Source organism: Saccopteryx bilineata, chromosome 4 (assembly GCF_036850765.1).
Source record: "Saccopteryx bilineata isolate mSacBil1 chromosome 4, mSacBil1_pri_phased_curated, whole genome shotgun sequence".
In the NCBI taxonomy this organism is placed as follows: domain Eukaryota; kingdom Metazoa; phylum Chordata; class Mammalia; order Chiroptera; family Emballonuridae; genus Saccopteryx; species Saccopteryx bilineata.
The window spans coordinates 237,938,502-237,960,000 of NC_089493.1; the positions used below are offsets into that span (position 1 = coordinate 237,938,502).

The window sequence follows — 21,499 nt, forward strand, 5'->3', positions numbered from 1 at the left end:
GTCAAGGTGACTGTTCAGCGCCTAGCATTTAGTTGGACCTCTCAACCCAGGCTTTCCACACTTTGTAGCCTGTTTTTGCAGGGAAGAAGAGGCACTAGTCTCTGCTTACGACTAGTGTAGTATAGACCTTATTATCTGCCAAGTCCTTCTTGTTAGCGTTTATCCCTGAATATGGAGGCTCTATCAATCAGCAGTTGCCCCCGCCCCTTTAGCGAGAGGCACTAAAAAATATCACGCCTCTTGTCTTGGATCGCTGAACTGAGAGAGATCTTATCAATTAGAACCGAGGGTGCGCAGATTTTATGGGTTAAGCTAATTTCAGTGATTGGGTCGCAGCTGTGTTTCCGAAGGTATTTTAGGCTGCCTGCGCGCACCCCTCCCCCAACGCTTGATTGTTAGCTTGAATGGCTGGGTGAGGTGCCCCGCCCACGGAGAGAATCTCCCAAGCCTCTCCCGATCGCCCCGCCGCTGGCGGCTGGACCGCACCAGGCGCAGGATAATGGAGCCCCCTGGGTGTGCGGGCCAGTAGGGCGCCCTGGGCGCGTGGAATGCCCAAGGCACGTGCGCGAATGGGGCGCTCCGGGCACCGGTGGCCGGCGACCCCCACTCGCAGTGTGCGGGCCGCTGGGAACGTCAGCAGTGCTCAACCGGACCGGGCGCGCGCGCGGCGGCTCGTGGCGGCCGCTCGTGGTGGCGGTTCACGGGGGCTCGCGTCAGCTCGCGAGCTTGCGGCGGCTCGCGGTTCCCAAGTATATGGGCTGACTCACCGCGGGCGCACTCCCTGGCGGCTTGAATGAGCGTCGCTGTGGTAGCTTCCTCCACACCCTCGTCTCTCAGATTCAAGTGATAACAGTCCTTTTGCTTTCAGTTTGTGTGGAACTCCGGAATGCTCCGAGGATAAATTTTTCTGTTTCTAGTTGATAAATTTGTTGTGATTTAGGGGAGAGCTGTCGGACGCGCTTCTCACGGCGCCATTTCCGTGACGTCACTCTCCCAATTTATGTATTTTTTTGCTGCTTATGCTTTTGGTGTATCTAAGAAACCATTACCAGAGCCAAGCTCATGAAGATTTACTTTGTTTACTTCTGAGAGTTTTATAGATTTAGCTCTGATGTTTAGATCTCTTATCCCTTTAAAGTTAATTTTTTTGTGTGTGTATGTTCTAAGGAAGGCGTCATACTTCATTCTCTTATATATGGAAATCCAGTTGTCCTAGAAGCCTTACATTAATTGAAAAGACTTGTTTCTCCATTCAGTTGACTTGGCACCCTTATAGAAAATAATTTAACCATACATATGAGGATTTATCTCTGGATTTTCTGTTTTATTCCATTGGTGTCTATTTATGTCTATTCATATGCCAGCACCACTTTTGTCTTGATTACTGTAGCCTTTCAATAAGTTTTGAAATCAAGAATTGTGAGTGCTCCAACTTTGTTCTTCTTTTTCTATATTTTTAAATTTTATTTTTGGTTATAATGGCTCCCTTGTATTTCTATGTAAATTTTAGAATTAGCTGGTCAATTTCTGCAAAAAGAGAAGTTAGTTTAGATGTTTATATGTATTGAGTTAAATCTGTCGATCAAATTGGAGAATATTGCCTTCTTAACAATGTTGTCTTTAGGAACCATGAATATGAATCTTTCCATTTATTTATGTCCTCTTTAATTTATTTCAACAATGTTTTATAGGTTTAAGAATATAAGTTTTGCATTTATTCTGTAAAATTTATTCCTAAATATTTTATTCTCCTTGATGCTGTTGTAAATAGGATTTTTTTTAATTTTGTTTTTGGATTGATCATTGCTAGTGTATAACAATACAATTGATCTTTGTATGTTGATATCACACCCTCTAATCTTACAGATTTATTTCATTCTAATGAAAGTTCTAATACTTATTTATTGCATTTCTTAGGGTTTTCATGTGATCAGCAAATATAGTTTTACTTCTTCCTTTTCAATTTTAATGGAAATTATTTCATTGTGCTGGCAAGAACCTCCAGTACAGTGTTGAATAGAAGAGGTAGGAGTGGACATCTTCATCTCATTCCTGATCTTTACTGTGAAAACATTCAATTGCAGTTATTTTATTTATCATGAAATGAGCCTTATCTTTGTTTTGAAGACTAATTTCTTCTGATTTAAGATCTTTTTCTTCTGTTTACATACACAGATATGTGCTGATTAGAAGGTTCACTTGTGCAGCAGTGGAGGATAAGACAGTGTCTTACAAAAATGGGCTTTGGGAGTGATCTGAAGAATTCACATGAAGCTGTGTTAAAATTGCAAGACTGGGAATTACGGTTACTGGAGACAGTGAAGAAATTTATGGCCCTGAGGATAAAAAGTGATAAAGAATATGCATCTACTTTACAGAACCTTTGTAATCAAGTTGATAAGGAAAGTACTATCCAAATGAATTATGTCAGCAATGTATCCAAGGTAAGAGGAATAATTTCACCGTTTATTATGTATAGCATCATAATTGTGCTTAAGGCAAACAGATCGTACTACTTATGTTATAAACGTCACAATACATTATTATTATTATTAATATTGCTTTAAGTAGTTGATTATCTTTTAAATAATAACGTAAGTTTATATTTACCCATGAGTAACAATTTACAGTAGCTTATTTCTTGTATACATTTAGGTTTCCATCTAGTATTGTTTTCCTTCAGCTTGAAGAATTTCCTTTAACATTTCTTATAGTGGACGTCTGCTGATAATAATTTTTTTTCAGGTTTTGTAAGTGTAAAGTATCTATGTTGTCTTTGTTTTTGAAAATTATATTTTCAGTTTATAGAATTCTAGTTTGTACTTCTTTCAATACTTCAAAAATGTTGCTGTATTATTTTCTTGCATTGTTTCTGATGAAATATTTGTGCCTAATTCCCACCCACCCCCAGCTGTGCTAAAATTTTTCTTTTTATTACTGATTTTAAGCAATTTGTTATGTGCCTTTGTGTAGTGTTCTTCATGTTTCTTCTGCTAGGGGTTTGCTGACCTTCTTATATCCGTGGGTTTATAGTTTTTATCAACTTTGGAAAAATATTAGCCATTATTTTAAAAACTTTTATTTTTATTTTTTTCTGTGTGCACATGTACATGTGCATGAGAGAGAGAGAGAGAGACAGAAAGACAGACAGACAGACAGGAAGGGAGAGAGACAAGAAGCACCAACCTGCAGTTGCAGCACCTTAATTGTTCATTGATTGCTTCTCATATGTGCCTTGACCAGGGGGATCCAGCTGAGCCAGTGACTCCTTGCTCAAGCTGGCCATACCATGATCAAGCTGGTGAACCCGCTTTCATGCTGGTGACCTCAGGGTTTCAAACCTGGGACCCCAGTGTCGTAGGACCTAGGTCAACAGTCTATCCACTGTGCCACCACCAGTCAGGCTATTTTTTTTAGTCCTTCTTCTTCCCTCTTCTCTTTTTTGGGGAATCTGATTACATACACATTTGGCCATTTGAAGTTATCCCAGTTTACTGATACCCTTTATTTATTTTTTTGTCTTTTCTTTGTGTTTCATTGTAGTTAGTTTCTACTGCTATGTCTTTTTTTTTTTTTCTTTCTTTCTTTCTTTTTTTTCATTTTTCTGAAGCTGGAAACAGGGAGAGACAGTCAGACTTCCGCATGCGCCCGACCGGGATCCACCCGGCACGCCCACCAGGGGCGATGCTCTGCCCATTCTGGGTGCCGCCATGTTGCGATCAGAGCTACTCTAGCGCCTGAGGCAGAGGCCACAGAGCCATCCCCAGCGCCCGGGCCATCTTTGCTCCAATGGAGCCTTGGCTGCGGGAGGGGAAGAGAGAGACAGAGAGGAAAGCGTGGCGGAGGGGTGGAGAAGCAAATGGGCGCTTCTCCTGTGTGCCCTGGCCGGGAATCGAACCCGGGTCCTCCGCACGCTAGGCCGACGCTCTACCGCTGAGCCAACCGGCCAGGGCTCTACTGCTATGTCTTTATTTCTCTAATCTTGTTTTGATACAATGTTAAATTTGTTGTTAATTATATCCGGTGTATTTTTCATCTCAGTCATTTTTTTATTTGGTGTCCTTTACTAACCCTATTAACTAGATGAACTTGACCATCTCCCTGATAGAAGTCGCTTCCTCCCGGCCTCCTCCTCCTGTGCCGGCCTCACTCTGTGTCTCACCAGTATGTCAATTTAAATATGCCTGTGTGTGTAAGTTCTTATCTCCTTTTTCCTACCAAACCCAGCACTCTCTTTCGTCCCACACCTGTACTTTAGGGTGAAGGAACTGGCGAAAAGGAAACAGAAATTGAGTAGCTGAGCCATTTCCATGTTGAAAATGAACAAGTTTTAAATAAATGAATTACCTGTAATAGTTGAATTTGAATCTTTTTATATCTTTCATGCCTCTATTTTATGTGCTTGTTCTTTAGTTTCTTGAACATGTGGAATATAATTATAGTAATTATTTGTCTCTGTCTTCTATCATCTTGTGTTATTTCTGGGTCAGTTTGGATTGAACGATTTTTCTCCTCATTTTGGGTTGTATTTTTTCTGCATGGTAATCTTTGATTTGATGCCAAGTATTGTGAATTTTATCTCTTTAGGTACTGAATATGTTTGTATTTCTTTAAATGTTCTTCAGCTCTGTTTTGGGTAATGGTTAAGTTACTTGAAGACAGTTTGATATGTTCAGCTCTTGCCTTTACATTTGTAAGGTGGCACCAGAGTTATGTGTAATCTAGGGTGAATTTATCTCCTAGTGAAGCAAGGTCATTCTCAGTGCTCATAGGATGCTCTCCACATTATGAAGTTTCACAGTTTGGCTGTTGGGATGTGGCAAGATGCTGTGGTCTGAAAATTTTCTACATTCAGTAGCCTGGGATATCTTAGGGTTCAGTTAATTTATTTATAGTCTCTCAGGGTCCACTGTCCTTTATTGCCTGGTGTCCAGTAGCTTCAGTGCTCTGTATTAAATATACTTATTTAGTTTTTAGTTATTTTAGGCAGGGGGATAAAGGTGTTCTTATTTCTCTATCTTGACTAGAAGCAGACAGAGGTCTTGCAACTAGTGATTTTTACATATTTATTTACCAAAATTAAAATGTGTAACAGAGTTTTTAAAAGAGAACAAAGAAACACTAAAAAAATAAAGGAAGAGAAAGAAAAGAAAGAGAAAGAAAGGAAGAAAGGTAGAGGAAGAAAGAAAGGAAGGAAGAAAGGAAGGAAGGAAGGAAGGAAGGAAGGAAGGAAGGAAGGAAGGAAGGAAGGAAGGAAAGAAAAGAAAAGAAAGATTCCCCTGTTCTCTCCATTCTATTCATTAACATTTTGCTATATTTTCTCTATGGTTCCCTTTCTCATTGTAATTGTGTGTGTAAATTTGAATGACTTGTTGAAAGTTAGTTGAAACATCATGTCTCTTTATTCTAAAATACTTAAGCATGTATTTTCTAAGAACATATCCATAAAACAATATGAAATTTGGGAAGCTTGGCATTGTTGCCATGCTATTAACAAAAATGCATTCCATATCCAACTTTTGTCAATTGTCCTAATAATGTTCCATTTTGGCAATTTTTTTTTCATCCTTATTCAAGATCTAATTCAGGAACACTCATTTCATTAGTTACAGCTCTTCAGTTTTTTTTTGTATTTTTCTGAAGTTGAAAACGGGGAGACAGTCAGACAGACTCCGCATGCGCCCAACCGGGATCCACCTGGCATGCCCACCAGGGGGCGATGCTCTGCCCATCTGGGGTGTTGCCCTGTTGCAACCAGAGCCATTCTAGCACCTGAGGCAGAGGCCATGGAGCCATCCTCAGAGCCCGGGCCAACTTTGCTCCAATGGAGCCTTGGCTGCGGGAGGGGAAGAGAGAGACAGAGAGGAAGGAGAGGGGGAGGGGTGGAGAAGCAGATGGGCGCTTCTCCTGTGTGCTCTGGTCGAGAATCGAACCTGGGACTCCTGCACGCCAGGCTGACGCTCTACCACTGAGCCAACCCGCCAGGGCCGCTCTTCAGTTTTTTTACTTTGGAACATGAGTGTGAGAAATCACACTGTACTTTGGTAAGTTTTCTTTTTACTTAAAGTTATTTTGAAGTGTGTCTATCTCTTTTTAATTCTGAAGGCATGGTTTTTATCTGGTTTTATTTTCCCCTTTTTGTTGTTTGGATTTCTTTTGGAGGAAATATTAGGAGATAGAAGCTTAGGTAGTCATGTTTGCTTTCAATTACCTGGACTGTTTTCTCCTTATCTTTGAACTCTTCTTTATTTTTTACAAAATAAGATATTCCAGGCTTATCTGGAGTGTTCTCTTTTCCAGTTCTGGAATAAACCCTTTCTCCTCGGATTCCTGGTTCCTTTTAGAGAAACTATTTAGATATTTAACCAATTTACTATGTTTGGGATTTTGTATCTAACAATATTATACAATCACATATAATGCTGCAGTGAATAACTTTGTTACAGGTGTGTTTTTGTATCATTATGATTATCTTCAGGGTATATTCCTGGAAATGGGATTTCTAGGTCAAAGTGTAAATGTATATGTAGTTTTGTTACACATTGCCAATATATATAAACATTTTAAAATAGATCTTGTACTATTCTGCATAGCCACCAGGATATATGAGAGTGCCAGTTACTACTTACTCTGTGCCAGAGAGTGTCTTGTTCAACTTTTGAATTTTTTAATCTGGTAGTAAAATGATATCTATTGTAGCTTTACTTTATTTTTTTCTAATTATGAGTGAAATTAAACATCTTTGAATATGTTTAATATCTCTTTTATTTTGAGAACTTGTTTAATTCTGTGCTAAAAGTGAATTTTACTTTGTCTATTCTTATTCATCTAAAATGATAACTGTCAGAAATAAAGGGAATCCAAATGGGAAAGAAGTAAAAGTGTCTCTGTTTGAAGATGATATGATTTTATGTGTAGAAAACCTTTAAAGATTCACAAAAACCTGTTAGAATAAGCAAATTCAGTGAAGTTCAGGATAAAATTTTCACATGCAAAAATTAGTATTTCTTTTTTCTTCTCTTTTTTTTTACAGAGACAGTGAGAGTCAGAGAGAGGGATAGATAGGGACTGGCAGGAATGGAGAGAGATGAGAAGCATCAATCATCAGTTTTTCATGGTGGCACTTTAGTTGTTCATTGATTGCTTTCTCATATGTGCCTTGACCGTGGGCCTTCAGCACACCGAGTAACCCCTTGCTCAAGCCAGCAACCTTGGGTCCAAGCTGGTGACCCTTGCTCAAACCAGATGAGCCTGCGCTCAAGCTGGCGACCTCAGGGTCTTGAACCTGGCTCCTCCGCATCCCAGTCCGACGCTCTATCCACTGCACCACTGCCTGGTCAAGCAAAAAATTAGTGTGTTTCTATACACTAAGATCAGACCATATGAAAAAGAATAAAAGTAAAGAATTCTATTTACAATAGCACCAGAATAAATTAAAATTCTTAGGAATAAATTTAACCATGGAAACATCTGCATATTGAAAATTTTAGGACATTAATGAAAGATACTGAAGAATACACAAATAAATGGAAAGATATTCCATGCTCATGGATTTAAAGAATTAATATTTTAAAAATGTCCATACTACCCAAATCCCTATCAAAATTCCAATGGCATTTTTCACAGAAATAAGAAAAAAACAATCCATAGGGAACAATCCAACAATTCATAGGAAACTGCAAAGACCTGAAATGGCTAAAGTAATCCTGAGAAAGAAAAACAGAGCCAGAGGCATCACAATTCCTGATTTCAAACTGTATTAGAAAGCAGTAGTAATTAAAGCAGTATGCTACTGGCATAAAAACAGACACATAGACCAATGAAATGGAATTGAGAGTTCAGAATAAACCCATGAGTACTGTATATGGTTAACTCAAGTTTGACAAGGGAGCCAAGAATAGTTTCTTCAATAAATGCTGTTGGGAAAATTGGATATTTTACATGCTAAAGAATGAAATCAGCTCCTATACTACACCACTCACAAAAATTATTTTGAAATGGGTAAAAATTTAAATCTTAGCCCTGACACTGTAAAACTAACAGAAAGAAACATAGGCAAAGATCCTTTATATTAGTCTTGGCAATGATTTTTCAGATATAACACCAAAAGCACAAACAACAGAAGCAAAAAAAAAAAGCACAAAAACAAAAGGAAAAAACTTCTGCACAGCAAAAGAACCAGTGGAATGGAAAGACAACCTATGGAATTGGAGAAAATATGTGCAGACCATCTATCTGATAAGGAATTAATATCCAAAATATATGGAACTCATACAATTCAATATAACAAAACAAACAATCCTGTTAAAAATGAGCAGAGGATCTGAATAGACATTTTTTCACAGAAGGCATAGAAGTGGTCAACAAGTACATGAAAAGATGCTGAACCTCATCAAGGAAATGCAGATCAAAACCACAATTAGATATCACTTTTTACCTGTTAGAATGGCTGTTACTAAAAAGACAAGGGAAAATAAGTGTTGTCAAGGCTGTGAAGAAAAGAGAACCCTTGTATACTGTTGGTGGGAATATAAATTGATACAGCGATGTTGGAAAACAGTATGGAGGTTTCTCAAAATATTAAAAATAGAACTATTATATGGTCCTGCAATTTCACTTCTGGGTATATATCTGAAGGAAATGATAACACTATCTTGAAAAGATTTCTGCATCTCATGTTTATTACAGCATTATTTATAATATCCAAAATATGGAAACAAGCCAAATGTCCATAATAGATGAATGGATAAAGAAAATATTTTCTATGTATACAATGAAATATTATTCAGCCATAAAAAAGTTAAAATCTTGCTACTTGTGACAATATAAGTTCTGGGGATTTAATTCAAAGCATGGTGACTATAGTTAATAATAGTACTGCATTATATATTTAAAGTAGTTAGAGTAGATCTCCAGAAAAAAAGAACTAAATGAAATAAGAACAAGCAATTTACCAAATACAGAGTTCAAAGCAATGGTTGTAAAGATGCTCAAGGAATTTAAGAGAAGAAAGGATGAAATCAGTGAGAACTTAAACAAAAAAATAATAAGCATGAAAAAAAGACATTTAAAAACCATAAAAAAGGACCAGTCAGAAATGAAGAATACAGTATCTGAAATGAAGAATACACTAGATGGCATCAATAGTAGGTTAGATGAAGCAGAGAATCAAATCAGTGATTTAGAAGACAAGGAAGCAGAAAACACCCAATTAGAGCAACAAAAAGAAAAGAGTTTTTTAAAAATGAGGATAGTTTAGGGACCTCTGGGGCAACAGGAACCCTAACAACATCCAAATCATAGGAGTACCAAGGGAGAAAAAAAAGAACAAAAAATTAAGAAATTTTTTGGAAAAATAATGAATGAAAACTTCCCTAACATGGAGAAAGAAAAAAATACAAGTCCAGGAAGCACAGAGAGTCCCAAACAAGATGGATCCAAAGAGACCCACACCAAGATACATAATTAAAATCATCTTTTCAATACACCTCGCTCCCTGGTTGCCAGGCAAGTGGCTATGAGCAGTATTTTCTGCTCTTTTCCCTGGAGTGAGATCCCCTCTGGGCTCTCAGCCTCACCTTTTCCCTCCATTCCTGTAAGCAGGGGAGATTCAGGCGCTCTCAACCAGGTTTGTTGTGGCTTCTTCTTTGCTCCTTGGTTTTTGAGAGCTGTTCTTGTAGTCCAGAGTTGGTTTTTCATGGTGATTTTTCCTAAATTGATTTGTATTCCAGTTTGGTGGTGAGAGCTGGGCGTCTGTGCGTCCGCCTACTCCGCTGCCATCTTCAGGTCAAGTTTTGTGATTTTTATTACGTGATTTTGCACAACCCAGTTATTATTAGGGATAAAAATGTCTCATTAACAGTAGAACTTATACATTAGAATTACTTGGGAAACTTAAGAATAGTGATGCCTGGACCCTTTTTTTAAACCTATTAAATCAGAATCTCTGGTTGTGGGTTCAAGAAATGGTATTTTAAAAATGCCCCCAGTTGATTCTCGTTGCAAGCAGAGTTGTGAACCTCTGGCCTAAGGAAACTAGAAAATGCATCAAGGCAGGCACTTCTTAATGGGAAGTACCAGAGGGTTTTTTTGCACTTGTAGTTCAGTCATTGAAAACCTCAGTTTTAGGGAAATTTAATAGTGACTTTTCTTTTGGGTTTTTATATCTGATAAGAACTCAGAGATTCCAAAGACGACTTCTTATGTAATAGGCAAACTCTGAATGAAAACTTTTGTTTCAGAGAACCATTTATTTCTAGTTACTGTGTGGTACAGGAAGTATGCATTCTCCATGGAATTTTTTATGTTGTATTTTTAAAATAAGTAAAAAGACAGAAAGCAAGTAGTTGGAAGATATAGTCTACAGAGAAAAGCTATTTATGACAACTGTTTTTAAGGTATTTTTCAAGCTTGAGTCATCTTGTTGATTATTTTCAAATGCTTTACTGTAATTATAGCTCTGGTAGTAGTCTGTTCTTTGACTCAGTGTCCCAGAATAAATATTTTCAGTATAATGAACTTGGAACACTTAAATTGCTACCAATTTTGGAATACTGATTTACATCACCACATATCTGTTACTTCAAAGGTAGAAAGAAAGATAATACTTATCTAAAACATATACTTTTTTCTATATGTAGTTTTCTTTTAAAAAACTGAGTATAGTTTTCCTTTCTATTGTGTATTCATCCTAGTATAACTGATACTTTTACTTCTGTTGGTTTCCTAAAGTAAAATAGGCATTTTAGAATTTATGCTAATTATTGTAGAAATCTGCAGTACTATTTAGTGTATGCAACTGATCTCTTTTTTGGTGGAAAGGAGATAGGGAAGAACAAAATTTCTGTGAATTGAATCATTATTGCTTTTTTATTGTAAAATAGGAGATGCTTCTATTTCCAGGACCTATTTTGGTCACAAAACGGCAACTTAGAAAGGTCAGAATCAATTTAGTAATTCAGAAAATCTTGAAATCATACATATCAGGTAAAAATAATACTTTATTATATAATGTGAATATGTATAACTCAATATATGATTTAGCATTCTGGAAAATATTCTAAAAGTTGTGTGTGAAACCTGTAATTTTGTTTCTTTGGGGCACAGTGTACTATCTGTCTAAAAGTTGTTCTATTTCTAATTATCTAGTGTTTTATTAGGGTTGATCGTACAGAAAGAGGATGATTTATTTATTAATTGTTCTACTTAGGAAGATTTGTGCTGTGGGTCATTATTCCTGATAGAAACCCAAATATTGTGAAATTTCCATTTTCATTTCTTCTAACAAGAGCATGACATTTCAAGAATGACTCATTTATCTTGGCCAATAAAGTTCCTTTTCTTCAACTACAGTTGACACTCAGTATTATTTTATATTAGTTTCAGGTGTACAGCATAATGTTTGAGAATTATATAATTTATGAAGTGCTCCCCCCAATAATTCTAGTACCCACCTGGCACCATATACAGTTATTACAATATTATTGACTATATTCCTCAGGCTGCACTTTACATCCCTGTGACTATTATTTAACTACCAATTTGCACTTTTTAATCCCTTCAGCTTTCCCATACAGTCCACTAACCCCCCACCCCCACCCCACTACCCCCATCATCTGGAAAGGTCTCTTCTCTGTATCTATGACTCTGTTTCTGTTTTTCTGTTTGTTTATTTATTTTGCTCTTTAGATTGCACATATAAGTGAAATCATATGATATTTGTCTTTGTCTGACTTACTCACTTAGCATAATACCCTTTAGGCCCATCCACATTGTGTCAAATGGTAAGATTTCATGCTTTTCTATGGCCAAGTGGTATTCCATTGTATATATTACATCACATCTTCTTTTTTTTTTTATTTGTTTGTTTGTTTTTTATTTTTTTTATTTTTTTAAATAATTTTATTTTTTTAATGGGGTGACATCAATAAATCAGGATACATATATTCAAAGATAACAAGTTCAGGGTATCTTGTCGTTCAATCATGTTGCATACCCATCACCCAAAGTCAGATTGTCCTCCGTCACCCTCTATCTTGTTCTCTCTGTGCCCCTCCCCCTCCCCCTTTCCCTCTCCCATTCCCCCTTCCCCCCGTAACCACCACACCCTTATCAATGTCTCTCAGTTTCACTTTTATGTCCCACCTACGTATGGAATAATGCAGTTCCTGGTTTTTTCTGATTTACTTATTTCTCTTCGTATCATGTTATCAAGATCCCACCATTTTGCTGTAAATGTTCCGATGTCATCATTTCTTATGGCTGAGTAGTATTCCATAGTGTATATGTGCCACATCTTCTTTATCCAGTCATCTATTGACGGGCTTTTTGGTTGTTTCCATGTCCTGGCCACTGTGAACAATGCTGCAATAAACATGGGGCTGCATGTGTCTTTACGTATCAATGTTTCTGAGTTTTGGGGGTATATACCCAGTAGAGGGATTGCTGGGTCATAAGGTAGTTCTATTTTCAGTTTTTTGAGGAACCACCATACTTTCTTCCATAATGGTTGTACTACTTTACATTCCCACCAACAGTGTATGAGGGTTCCTTTTTCTCCACAGCCTCTCCAACATTTGCTATTACCTGTCTTGCTAAAAATAGCTAATCGAACAGGTGTGAGGTGGTATCTCATTGCTGTTTTGATTTGCATTTCTCTAATAGCTAAAGAAGATGAGCATCTTTTCATATATCTGTTGGCCATTTGTATTTCTTCCTGGGAGAAGTGTCTGTTCATATCCTCTTCCCATTTTTTTATGGGATTGTTTGTTTGTTTGTTGTTGAGTTTTATGAGTTCTTTGTATATTTTGGATATTAGGCCCTTATCTGAGTTGTTGTTTGAAAATATCATTTCCCATTTAGTTGGCTTTCTGTTTATTTTGTTATCAGTTTCTCTTGCTGAGCAAAAACTTCTTAGTCTGATGTAGTCCCATTCATTAATTTTTGCCTTTACTTCTCTTGCCATTGGAGTCAAATTCATAAAATGCTCTTTAAAACCCAGGTCCATGAGTTGAGTACCTATGTCTTCTTCTATGTAATTAATTGTTTCAGGTCTTATGTTTAGATCTTTGATCCATTTTGAGTCAATTTTTGTACAGGGGGAGAGGCTGTAGTCCATTTTCATTCTTTTGCATGTGGCTTTCCAGTTTTCCCAGCACCATTTATTGAAGAGGCTTTCTTTTCTCCATTGTGTGTTCTTGGCCCCTTTATCAAAAATTATTTAACTATATATATGTGGTTTTATTTCTGGACTTTCTATTCTGTTCCATTGGTCTGAGTGTCTATTTTTCTGCCAATACCATGCTGTTTTGATTGTCGTGGCCCTATAATATAGTTTGAAATCAGGTATTGTAATGTCCCCAGCTTCATTCTTTTTCTTTAGGATTGCTTTGGCTATTCGGGGTTTTTTATAGTTCCATATAAATCTGATGATTTTTTGCTCTATTTCTTTAAAAAACGTCATTGGAAGTTTGATGGGAATTGCATTGAATTTGTATATTGCTTTGGGTAATATAGCCATCTTGATTATATTTATTCTTCCTAGCCAAGAACAAGGTATATTCTTCCATCTCATTATATCTTTTTCAATTTCCCTTAACAATGGTTTATAGTTTTCATTATATAAGTCCTTTACATCCTTTGTTATGTTTATTCCTAAGTATTTTATTTTTTTTGTTGCAATCGTGAAGGGGATTATTCTTTTGAGTTCCTTCTCAGTTGTTTCATTGTTGGCATATAGAAAGGCTATTGACTTCTGAATGTTAATTTTATATCCTGCGACCTTACTGTATTGGCTTATTGTTTCTAGTAGTCTTTTTGTGGAGTCTTTGGGGTTTTCGATGTATAGGATCATATCATCTGCAAAATGTGATACCTTTACTTCTTCTTTTCCGATATGGATGCCTTTTATTTCTTTGTCTTGTCTGATTGCTGTGGCGAGAACCTCTAGTACCACATTAAATAAGAGTGGAGAGAGTGGACAACCCTGTCTTGTTCCTGATTTAAGGGGGAAAGCCTTCAGTTTAGTGCCATTTAATATGATGTTAGCTGATGGTTTATCATATATGGCCTTTATCATGTTGAGATATTTTCCTTCTATACCCATTTTGTTGAGAGTCTTAAACATAAAATTGTGTTGTATTTTATCGAAAGCCTTTTCTGCATCTATTGATAAGATCATGTGGTTTTTGTTCTTTGTTTTGTTGATATGGTGTATTACGTTAACCGTTTTACGTATGTTGAACCATCCTTGAGATTCTGGGATGAATCCCACTTGATCATGATGTATTATTTTTTTAATATGTTGTTGTATTCGATTTGCTAGTATTTTGTTTAGTATTTTAGCATCTGTATTCATTAGAGATATTGGTCTGTAGTTTTCTTTTTTTGTGCCATCCTTGCCTGGTTTTGGTATGAGGGTTATGTTGGCCTCATAAAATGTGTTTGGAAGTATTGCTTCTTCTTCAATTTTTTGGAAGACTTTGAGTAGAATAGGAACCAAGTCTTCTTTGAATGTTTGATAAAATTCACTGGTATAGCCGTCAGGGCCTGGACTTTTATTTTTGGGGAGGTTTTTAATGTTTTTTTCTATTTCTTCTCTACTGATAGGTCTGTTTAGGCTTTCTGCTTCTTCTTGACTCAGTCTAGGAAGGTTGTATTGTTCTAGGAATTTATCCATTTCTTCTAGGTTGTTGAATTTAGTGGCATAAAGTTTTTCATAGTATTCTACAATAATTCTTTGTATATCTACGGTGTCCGTGGTGATTTCTCCTCTTTCATTTTGGATTTTGTTTATATGAGTTCTTTCTCTTTTTTCCTTGGTAAGTCTTGCCAAGGGTTTGTCAATTTTATTGATCTTTTCAAAGAACCAGCTCCTTGTTCTATTAATTTTTTCTATAGTTTTTCTGTTCTCTAATTCATTTATTTCTGCTCTGATTTTTATTATCTCCTTTCTTCGGCTGCTTTTGGGTTGTCTTTGTTCTTCTTTTTCTAGTTCCTTAAGGTGGGAAGTTAAGTGGTTCACTTGGGCTCTCTCTTGTTTGTTCATATATGCCTGAAGTGATATGAACTTCCCTCTTATCACTGCTTTTGCTGCATCCCATAGATTCTGATATGTCGTATTGTCATTTTCATTAGTCTGTATAAATCTTTTGATCTCTGCACTTATTTCTTCTTTGACCCATTCATTTTTTAAAAGTGTGTTGTTTAGTTTCCACATTTTTGTGGGATTTTTTTCCTCTTTTTTGCAGTTGAATTCTAGTTTCAAGGCTTTATGATCAGAAAATATGCTTGGTACAACTTCAATTTTTCTGAATTTGCTGATGTTGTTTTTGTGGCCCAACATATGGTCAATTCTTGAGAATGATCCATGTACACTGGAGAAAAATGTATATTCAGTCACTTTGGGATGAAATGTCCTGTAGATGTCTATCATATCCAGGTGCTCTAGTGTTTTGTTTAAGGCCACTATGTCTTTGTTGATTCTCTGTTTGGATGACCGATCTAGAGCCATAAGCGGTGTATTGAGGTCTCCAAGTATGATTGTATTTTTGTCAGTTTTTGTTTTAAGGTCAATAAGTAGCTGTCTTATATATTTTGGTGCTCCTTGGTTTGGTGCATATATATTAAGAATTGTTATGTCTTCTTGATTCAGTGTCCCCTTAGCCATTATGAAATGGCCATTTTTATCTCTGTTTACTTTTCCTGTCTTGTAGTCAGCATTATCCGATATGAGTATTGCTACACCTGCTTTTTTTTGGATGTTATTTGCTTGGAGTATTGTTTTCCAGCCTTTCACTTTGAATTTGTTTTTATCCTTGTTACTTAGATGAGTTTCCTGTAGGCAGCATATAGTTGGATTTTCTTTTTTAATCCATTCTGCTACTCTGTGTCTTTTTATTGGTGAGTTTAATCCGTTTACATTTAGTGTAATTATTGACACTTGTGAGTTCCCTATTGCCATTTTATAGATTGCTTTCTGTTAGTTTTGTGTCTTGTTTGATCCTTCTCTTTCGTTTTTCTATCTTTTGTTTTTATTTGGTTGTATTCCGTACATCTTTCCTCTGTTGCTATCTTTTTTATCTCATGTGCTTCTGTGGTGGTTTTTTCAATGGTGGTTACCTTTGAGTAATGAAAAGGGTTTCTACCCTGTTCATTGTAGCAAACTATTTTGTGAGTACTTTTGCACTCCATCGTCCTTTGCTACTGTTAATCTCCATCTTCTCCCCCTCTTTCTTTTTGTTGTTGTCACAGTTTAAATTTGGTTTTATTGTGTTCTTCTTGGAGCTTTTACTTGTGGCTCTGTTTTTTTTTTTTTGTTCTTTGTATCTGATTGGAGAACCCCCTTTAGTAATTCCTAGAGTGGGGGTTTTCTGATGATAAATTCCCTCATCTTTTCTGTATCTGTGAATGTTTTTATTTCTCCTTCATATTTGAAGGATAGCTTTGATGGGTATAGTATTCGTGGCTGAAAGTTCCTCTCTTTCAGGACTTTAAATATTGGGGTCCACTCTCTTCTAGCTTGTAGATTTTCTGCTGACAAATCTGATGATAATCTAATGGACCTTCCTTTATATGTTGTATTCTTCTTTTCCCTGGCTGCCTTGAGAATTTTTTCTTTGCTGTTGTTTTGTGTTAATTTCATTATGATATGTCTTGGAGTAGGTTTGTTGGAGTTAAGAAAACTCGGTGTTCTGTTTGCTTCTTGAATTTGGGGCTTTAGTTCTTTCCACAGGCTTGGGAAGTTCTCATCAATTATTTGTTTGAGTATGTTCTCCATTCCATTTTCTCTCTCTTCTCCCTCTGATATACCTATTATTCTTATGTTATTCTTTTTGATGGAGTCAGATAATTCTTGTAGGGCTATCTCATTTTTTTTAATTTTTGAGTCTCTTTCTTCTTCTCTCTGTTGTGCCTCACGTTGCTTGTCTTCTATTTCACTAATCCTCTCTTCTATCTGACCTGTTCTATTAGCTAAGCTTGTTACTTCGTTTTTCAGCTCGTGAATTGAGTTTTTCATCTCTGTTTGATTTGTTTTTATAGTTTCAATTTCTTTGGACATATATTCTTTGTGTTCTTTGAGTTGTTTTCTGAGATTCCTAAATTGCCTTTCTGTGTCTTCTTGTATATCTTGGAGGATTTTTAGGATTTCTATCTTGAATTCTCTGTCATTTAGCTCCAAGGTTTCCAATATATTAAATTTTTTCTCCATAGATTTTTCCTCATCTAGCTGTGTTACCTCTCTTTCTTTTGTATCCATGATATTCGATTTTCTCTTCCTTAATGGCATCTGAGGGTGGCTTTGTTGATAGTATTAATGAGATTTAATAAAGAATAAAAAGTTAAAAAAAATAAAAAATCAAAAAGTTGTTTTTTTTTCAAAAAAATTAATAATGAAATAAAAATAAAATAAAATAATAATTTTTTGAAATAGGAAATTATTCCCCCCCTCCTTTTTTCCTCTCCTCTCCCCTTTTTCTTGAGAAAATCTTGTGGTGAACTGTGAATTATAACAAACAATGCCTGTGATGGAGGGCCTGAATTGGGGAAACATAATAAAGGGGCAAAAAAAAAATTAAAAAAGGGGGGGGTGGTATGGACCCACAAAAAGCAAATAAGGAAAAAATTTGGGTCAAGAATAAAATGATTTACTTTTAGGTGTTGGTTGTCTAAGAGTTATGATGAGAGGAATAAGAGGAAAACAGAAAAATGGGGGGACAAATTAAAAAAGTACTATTGTATGTAGTGGAACAAGAACTAGATAAAATGGAGAGCCAGGGATGGGAGCACTGCTAGTGAGTTAAAAAGGTGAAGTAAAAACCCCCCAAAATGCCACAAACATAAGTTTGAGTCCCAGATAAGATAATTTGTTTGTTATTGAGGTTTGAATGAGAGGAGATGTAAAGGAGAAAGGAAGAAACTAATATAGAGGGAGAAAAGAAAGAGTGAGAGAAAAAAAAAGAAGGAACCACTAAAAGAAGAAAAAAGAAAGGAGTGAGAGAGAGAGTTAAGGGTTTTGGAGTGCAACCCTCATAGAGAGAAAGGAAGAAGAGAAAAAAGATAATGGGAGATGTAACACTTATGGGTAGTGTAGTTCAAGGAGAGGAGAGAGTAAGACCAGCAGAGAGTTTATCTTCCAAATTGTAGGAGGAAAAAAAGTATCAAGAATGAAGATAAGAGAAACAAAGGAACAAATATAATAAAATGGGATAGGTTATAAAGTCAGCAGATTATTCTTGATTTTGAGAGGTTATCTTCTTGCTTTTTCTTTTCTCTCCCTCTTCCTGGTTGGTGACTCTGTACCCCGGGTTCTGCCCCTTTGGCACGCTCAGGTAGAGGTTTGCAGTTCATAAGTCTCTATGGCAATGTCATGTATTGTGCTTTAGTCTCGTTGGGAGTCGAGGCTCATTAGCATTTATAGGCTCCGACAGTGAGAGAGTCCGTGTTCCTGTAGCCTTTCTCCTAGTCTTTCCTTCCTCAATTAGTAGCCTGATCATCCAGCTATGGGGTTGCTGCTGCCTCTGCCTAGATAGTAAGAGGTTCAAAGAGCTGGCAACTCCCCACTCTATTCCCACTCAGCACAGGGCTCTGGTTAAGGCTCAGTCAGTCAGAGCTGCTAGCATAATCAGGCGGGCTTTCCGCCCACTCAAAGACCTCTGGCTCTGCCACTCTGTCCGATAACACAGGCGGGCGCCCACTTCCGGGGCGCTTGGAGGAAACTCTCATTCACTATCTGCGCGCGCAGACCAGGATACCGGCCAGCAGTCTCACGCTCTGAGTGAAACCCCCAACCGCAGGGAAAAGTTGCAGCGTTGGAATTCGCTCTCGCTCTGTCCCCGTGCGCGGCTTTTGCAAGGCGCTGGGGCGGCCCGAGATTCCGCTGTTGCCCACACAAAGGACCCTGACTCTGCCTCTTTGTGCGATAACACGGGCGCGCACTGCCGAGGCACTCGGAGGAATCGCTCACTTCCTATTTGCGCGCACACACCAGGATATGAGGCCGGCCGCGTTTCCCTCTAAGTGAAACCCTCACCAGCTCGGAAAATTTCCACCGTTGGAATTAGTTTTTGCTCCCTCCCGTGCGCGGCTTTCCCAGGGCGCTGGGGCTGCCCAGAGATTCTGCTTTCGGCCCACAGAAAGGCCTCTGACCCTACCTCTCTGTGGGATAACACGGACACCCACTTCCGGGGCTTAGGAAGACATCTCTCGCCCACTAACTGCGCACCAACCGGGAGAATGGGTAAAATGGCTGCCCCGCTTGTCTTTCTTTGTTTGGGTTTGGCACGAGTGTTAGCTTGTATTGCCGGGGTTGCCACAGGATCAGATTTTCCTTAGCTTGAATCTCCATGCCACAGCCTGGTTCGGCCCTTTGTGCCGCAGCCTGGATGTATTCACCCCCTTTGCCCGCCTCAGTTTCTATATTCACAGTTACCAGAGAAAGCCGCCCTGTTTAGGTTAGTGAGGAAGGCGGAGCATTTCTTACTCCCTATTTCCTTCAGGGTTTGGTTATATATTTAGCCAATTTTTCACTCGACCATACCTTCGGGTATATTGTGAAGCATCTGGAGGCTCCAAGTATAGGTTTTTCTGTTTCTGGTTGAAGATCTTGTTGAGTTTTGGGGGAGATTTATTGGTATCGCTTCCTACTCCGCCATTACTCTGACGTCCGAAAATCTGTTTTACATCACATCTTCTTTATCCAGTGCTCTATTGATGGGCACTTGTGTTGCTTTCATATCTTGGCTATTGTACATAATCCTGCAATGAACTAGTGGTGCATATATCACTAAAAATATTTTTTGTTCTTTTTTAAAAAATAAATTGTTTTTTTTTTCTTTACCGAAAGCCTTTAATACTATGTTATATTAGTTTATGTGCACAGCATGGTAGTTAGATAATCATATATTTTACAACTGTTTCCTCTCCTTTGTTCAGTACCCAGTTGGCACCATACATAGTTTTCACGGTATTACTAACTATATTTCCTCTGCCGTATTGTACATCCTCATGATGTTTGTAGCCACCAATCTGTACTTCTCAGTCCCTTCACCATTTTTATCCGGTTCCCCAACACCCTCTGGCAACCATCAGTCTGTTCTCTGTATCTTTGAGTCTGTTTGTTTTGTTTGTTTATTATATTGTTCTTTAGATTCACCATATAAGTGAAATCATAAGGTACTTGCTTTCTCTGACTGGCTTATTTTACTTAGTGTAATACCCTGTATGTGCAGTTAAGCTGGCCCAAATGGGTAAAATGTCATTCTTTTTTTTTTTTTTTTTTTTTTTTTTTTTTTTTTTTTTACAGCTGAGTAATATTCCATTGTATATATGTCCCACAGCGTTTTTTATCTACTCATCTACTGATGGACACTTGGGCTGCTTCTATGGATTGGCTATTATAAATAATGTTGCAAAGAACATAAGGGTACATATATTTTTTTGAATTAGTGTTTTTTGTTTCTTTGGATATATACCCAAAAGTAGAATCACTGGGTCATAAAGCAGTCCATTTTCAATTTTTTGAGTAAGCTCCAAACTGTTTTCAACAGTGGCTGCACCAGTCTGCCTTCCCACCAACAGTTCATGAAGGTTCCTTTTTCTCTACATCTTCATCAACACTTGTTTGTGGATTTATGATAGCCATTCTGACAGGTGTGAGGTAATAGCTCATTGTGGTTTTAATTTGCATTTTTCTTATGATTAGTGACCTTGAGCATCTTTTCTTATGTCTATTGACCATTCTATGTTCTCTTTGGAGAAGTGTCTATTTAGGTCCTTTACCCATTTTTAGATGGAATTTTTTTTTTATTGATGTTGAGTTGTATGAATTCTTTGTAGATTTTGGATATTAACTGTTTATTGGATATATCAGATGGTGGATATGTTCTTCCAGTTAGTGGGCTGACTTTTCCTTTTGTTGATGGTTTTCTTTGCTGTATAAAACTTTTTAGTTTGAGGTAGTTCCATAAAAGATATATCAGAAAAAAATATTTACTAAGAGAAATGTCCAAGATTTTACTGCATATGTTTTTTTTTCTAGGATTTTGTGGCATGAGTCTTACATTGAAGTCTTTAGTCCATTTTGAGTGTATTCTTGTATATGGTGTAAGAAGATGTTCTAGTTTTATTTTATTTTATTTTTTGCGTATCTCTGTCCAGTTTTCCCAACACCATTTACTGAATAGACTGCCTTTACCCCATTTTATGTTATTGATTCGTTAGTCAAATATTAGTTGATCATATAGGAGTGGGTTTATTTCTAGACTCTCTTCTGTTTTATTGATTTAGGTGTCTGTTTTTATGTCAGCACCATGTGTTTTGGTTACTATGGCCTTGTAGTATAGTTTGATATCCGGTAACATGATTCCTCCATCTTTGTTCTTTGTTCTCAAGATTTCTGTGGCTATTCAGGTCATTTGTGGTTCCATATAAATTTTTGGATTATTTTGTCTGTTATCTCCTTGATTAAATTTATTTCTGGGTATTTTATTTTTTGATGCTA

General features: G+C 37.1%; 1 protein-coding gene across 5 annotated transcripts in view; it reads left to right on the forward strand.

Moving 5' to 3' along the window:
* FER (FER tyrosine kinase) overlaps positions 1 to 21,499 on the forward strand; it is a 503,761-nt gene that overhangs the window by 68,972 nt on the left and 413,290 nt on the right. For all 5 annotated transcript variants that reach the window (XM_066273970.1, XM_066273969.1, XM_066273971.1 and 2 more), the window contains one exon: positions 2,176 to 2,444. In XM_066273970.1, coding sequence (XP_066130067.1) covers positions 2,238 to 2,444 — 207 coding nt within the window. In that variant the 5' untranslated portion in view covers positions 2,176 to 2,237. The remainder of the gene's footprint in view (positions 1 to 2,175; positions 2,445 to 21,499) is intronic.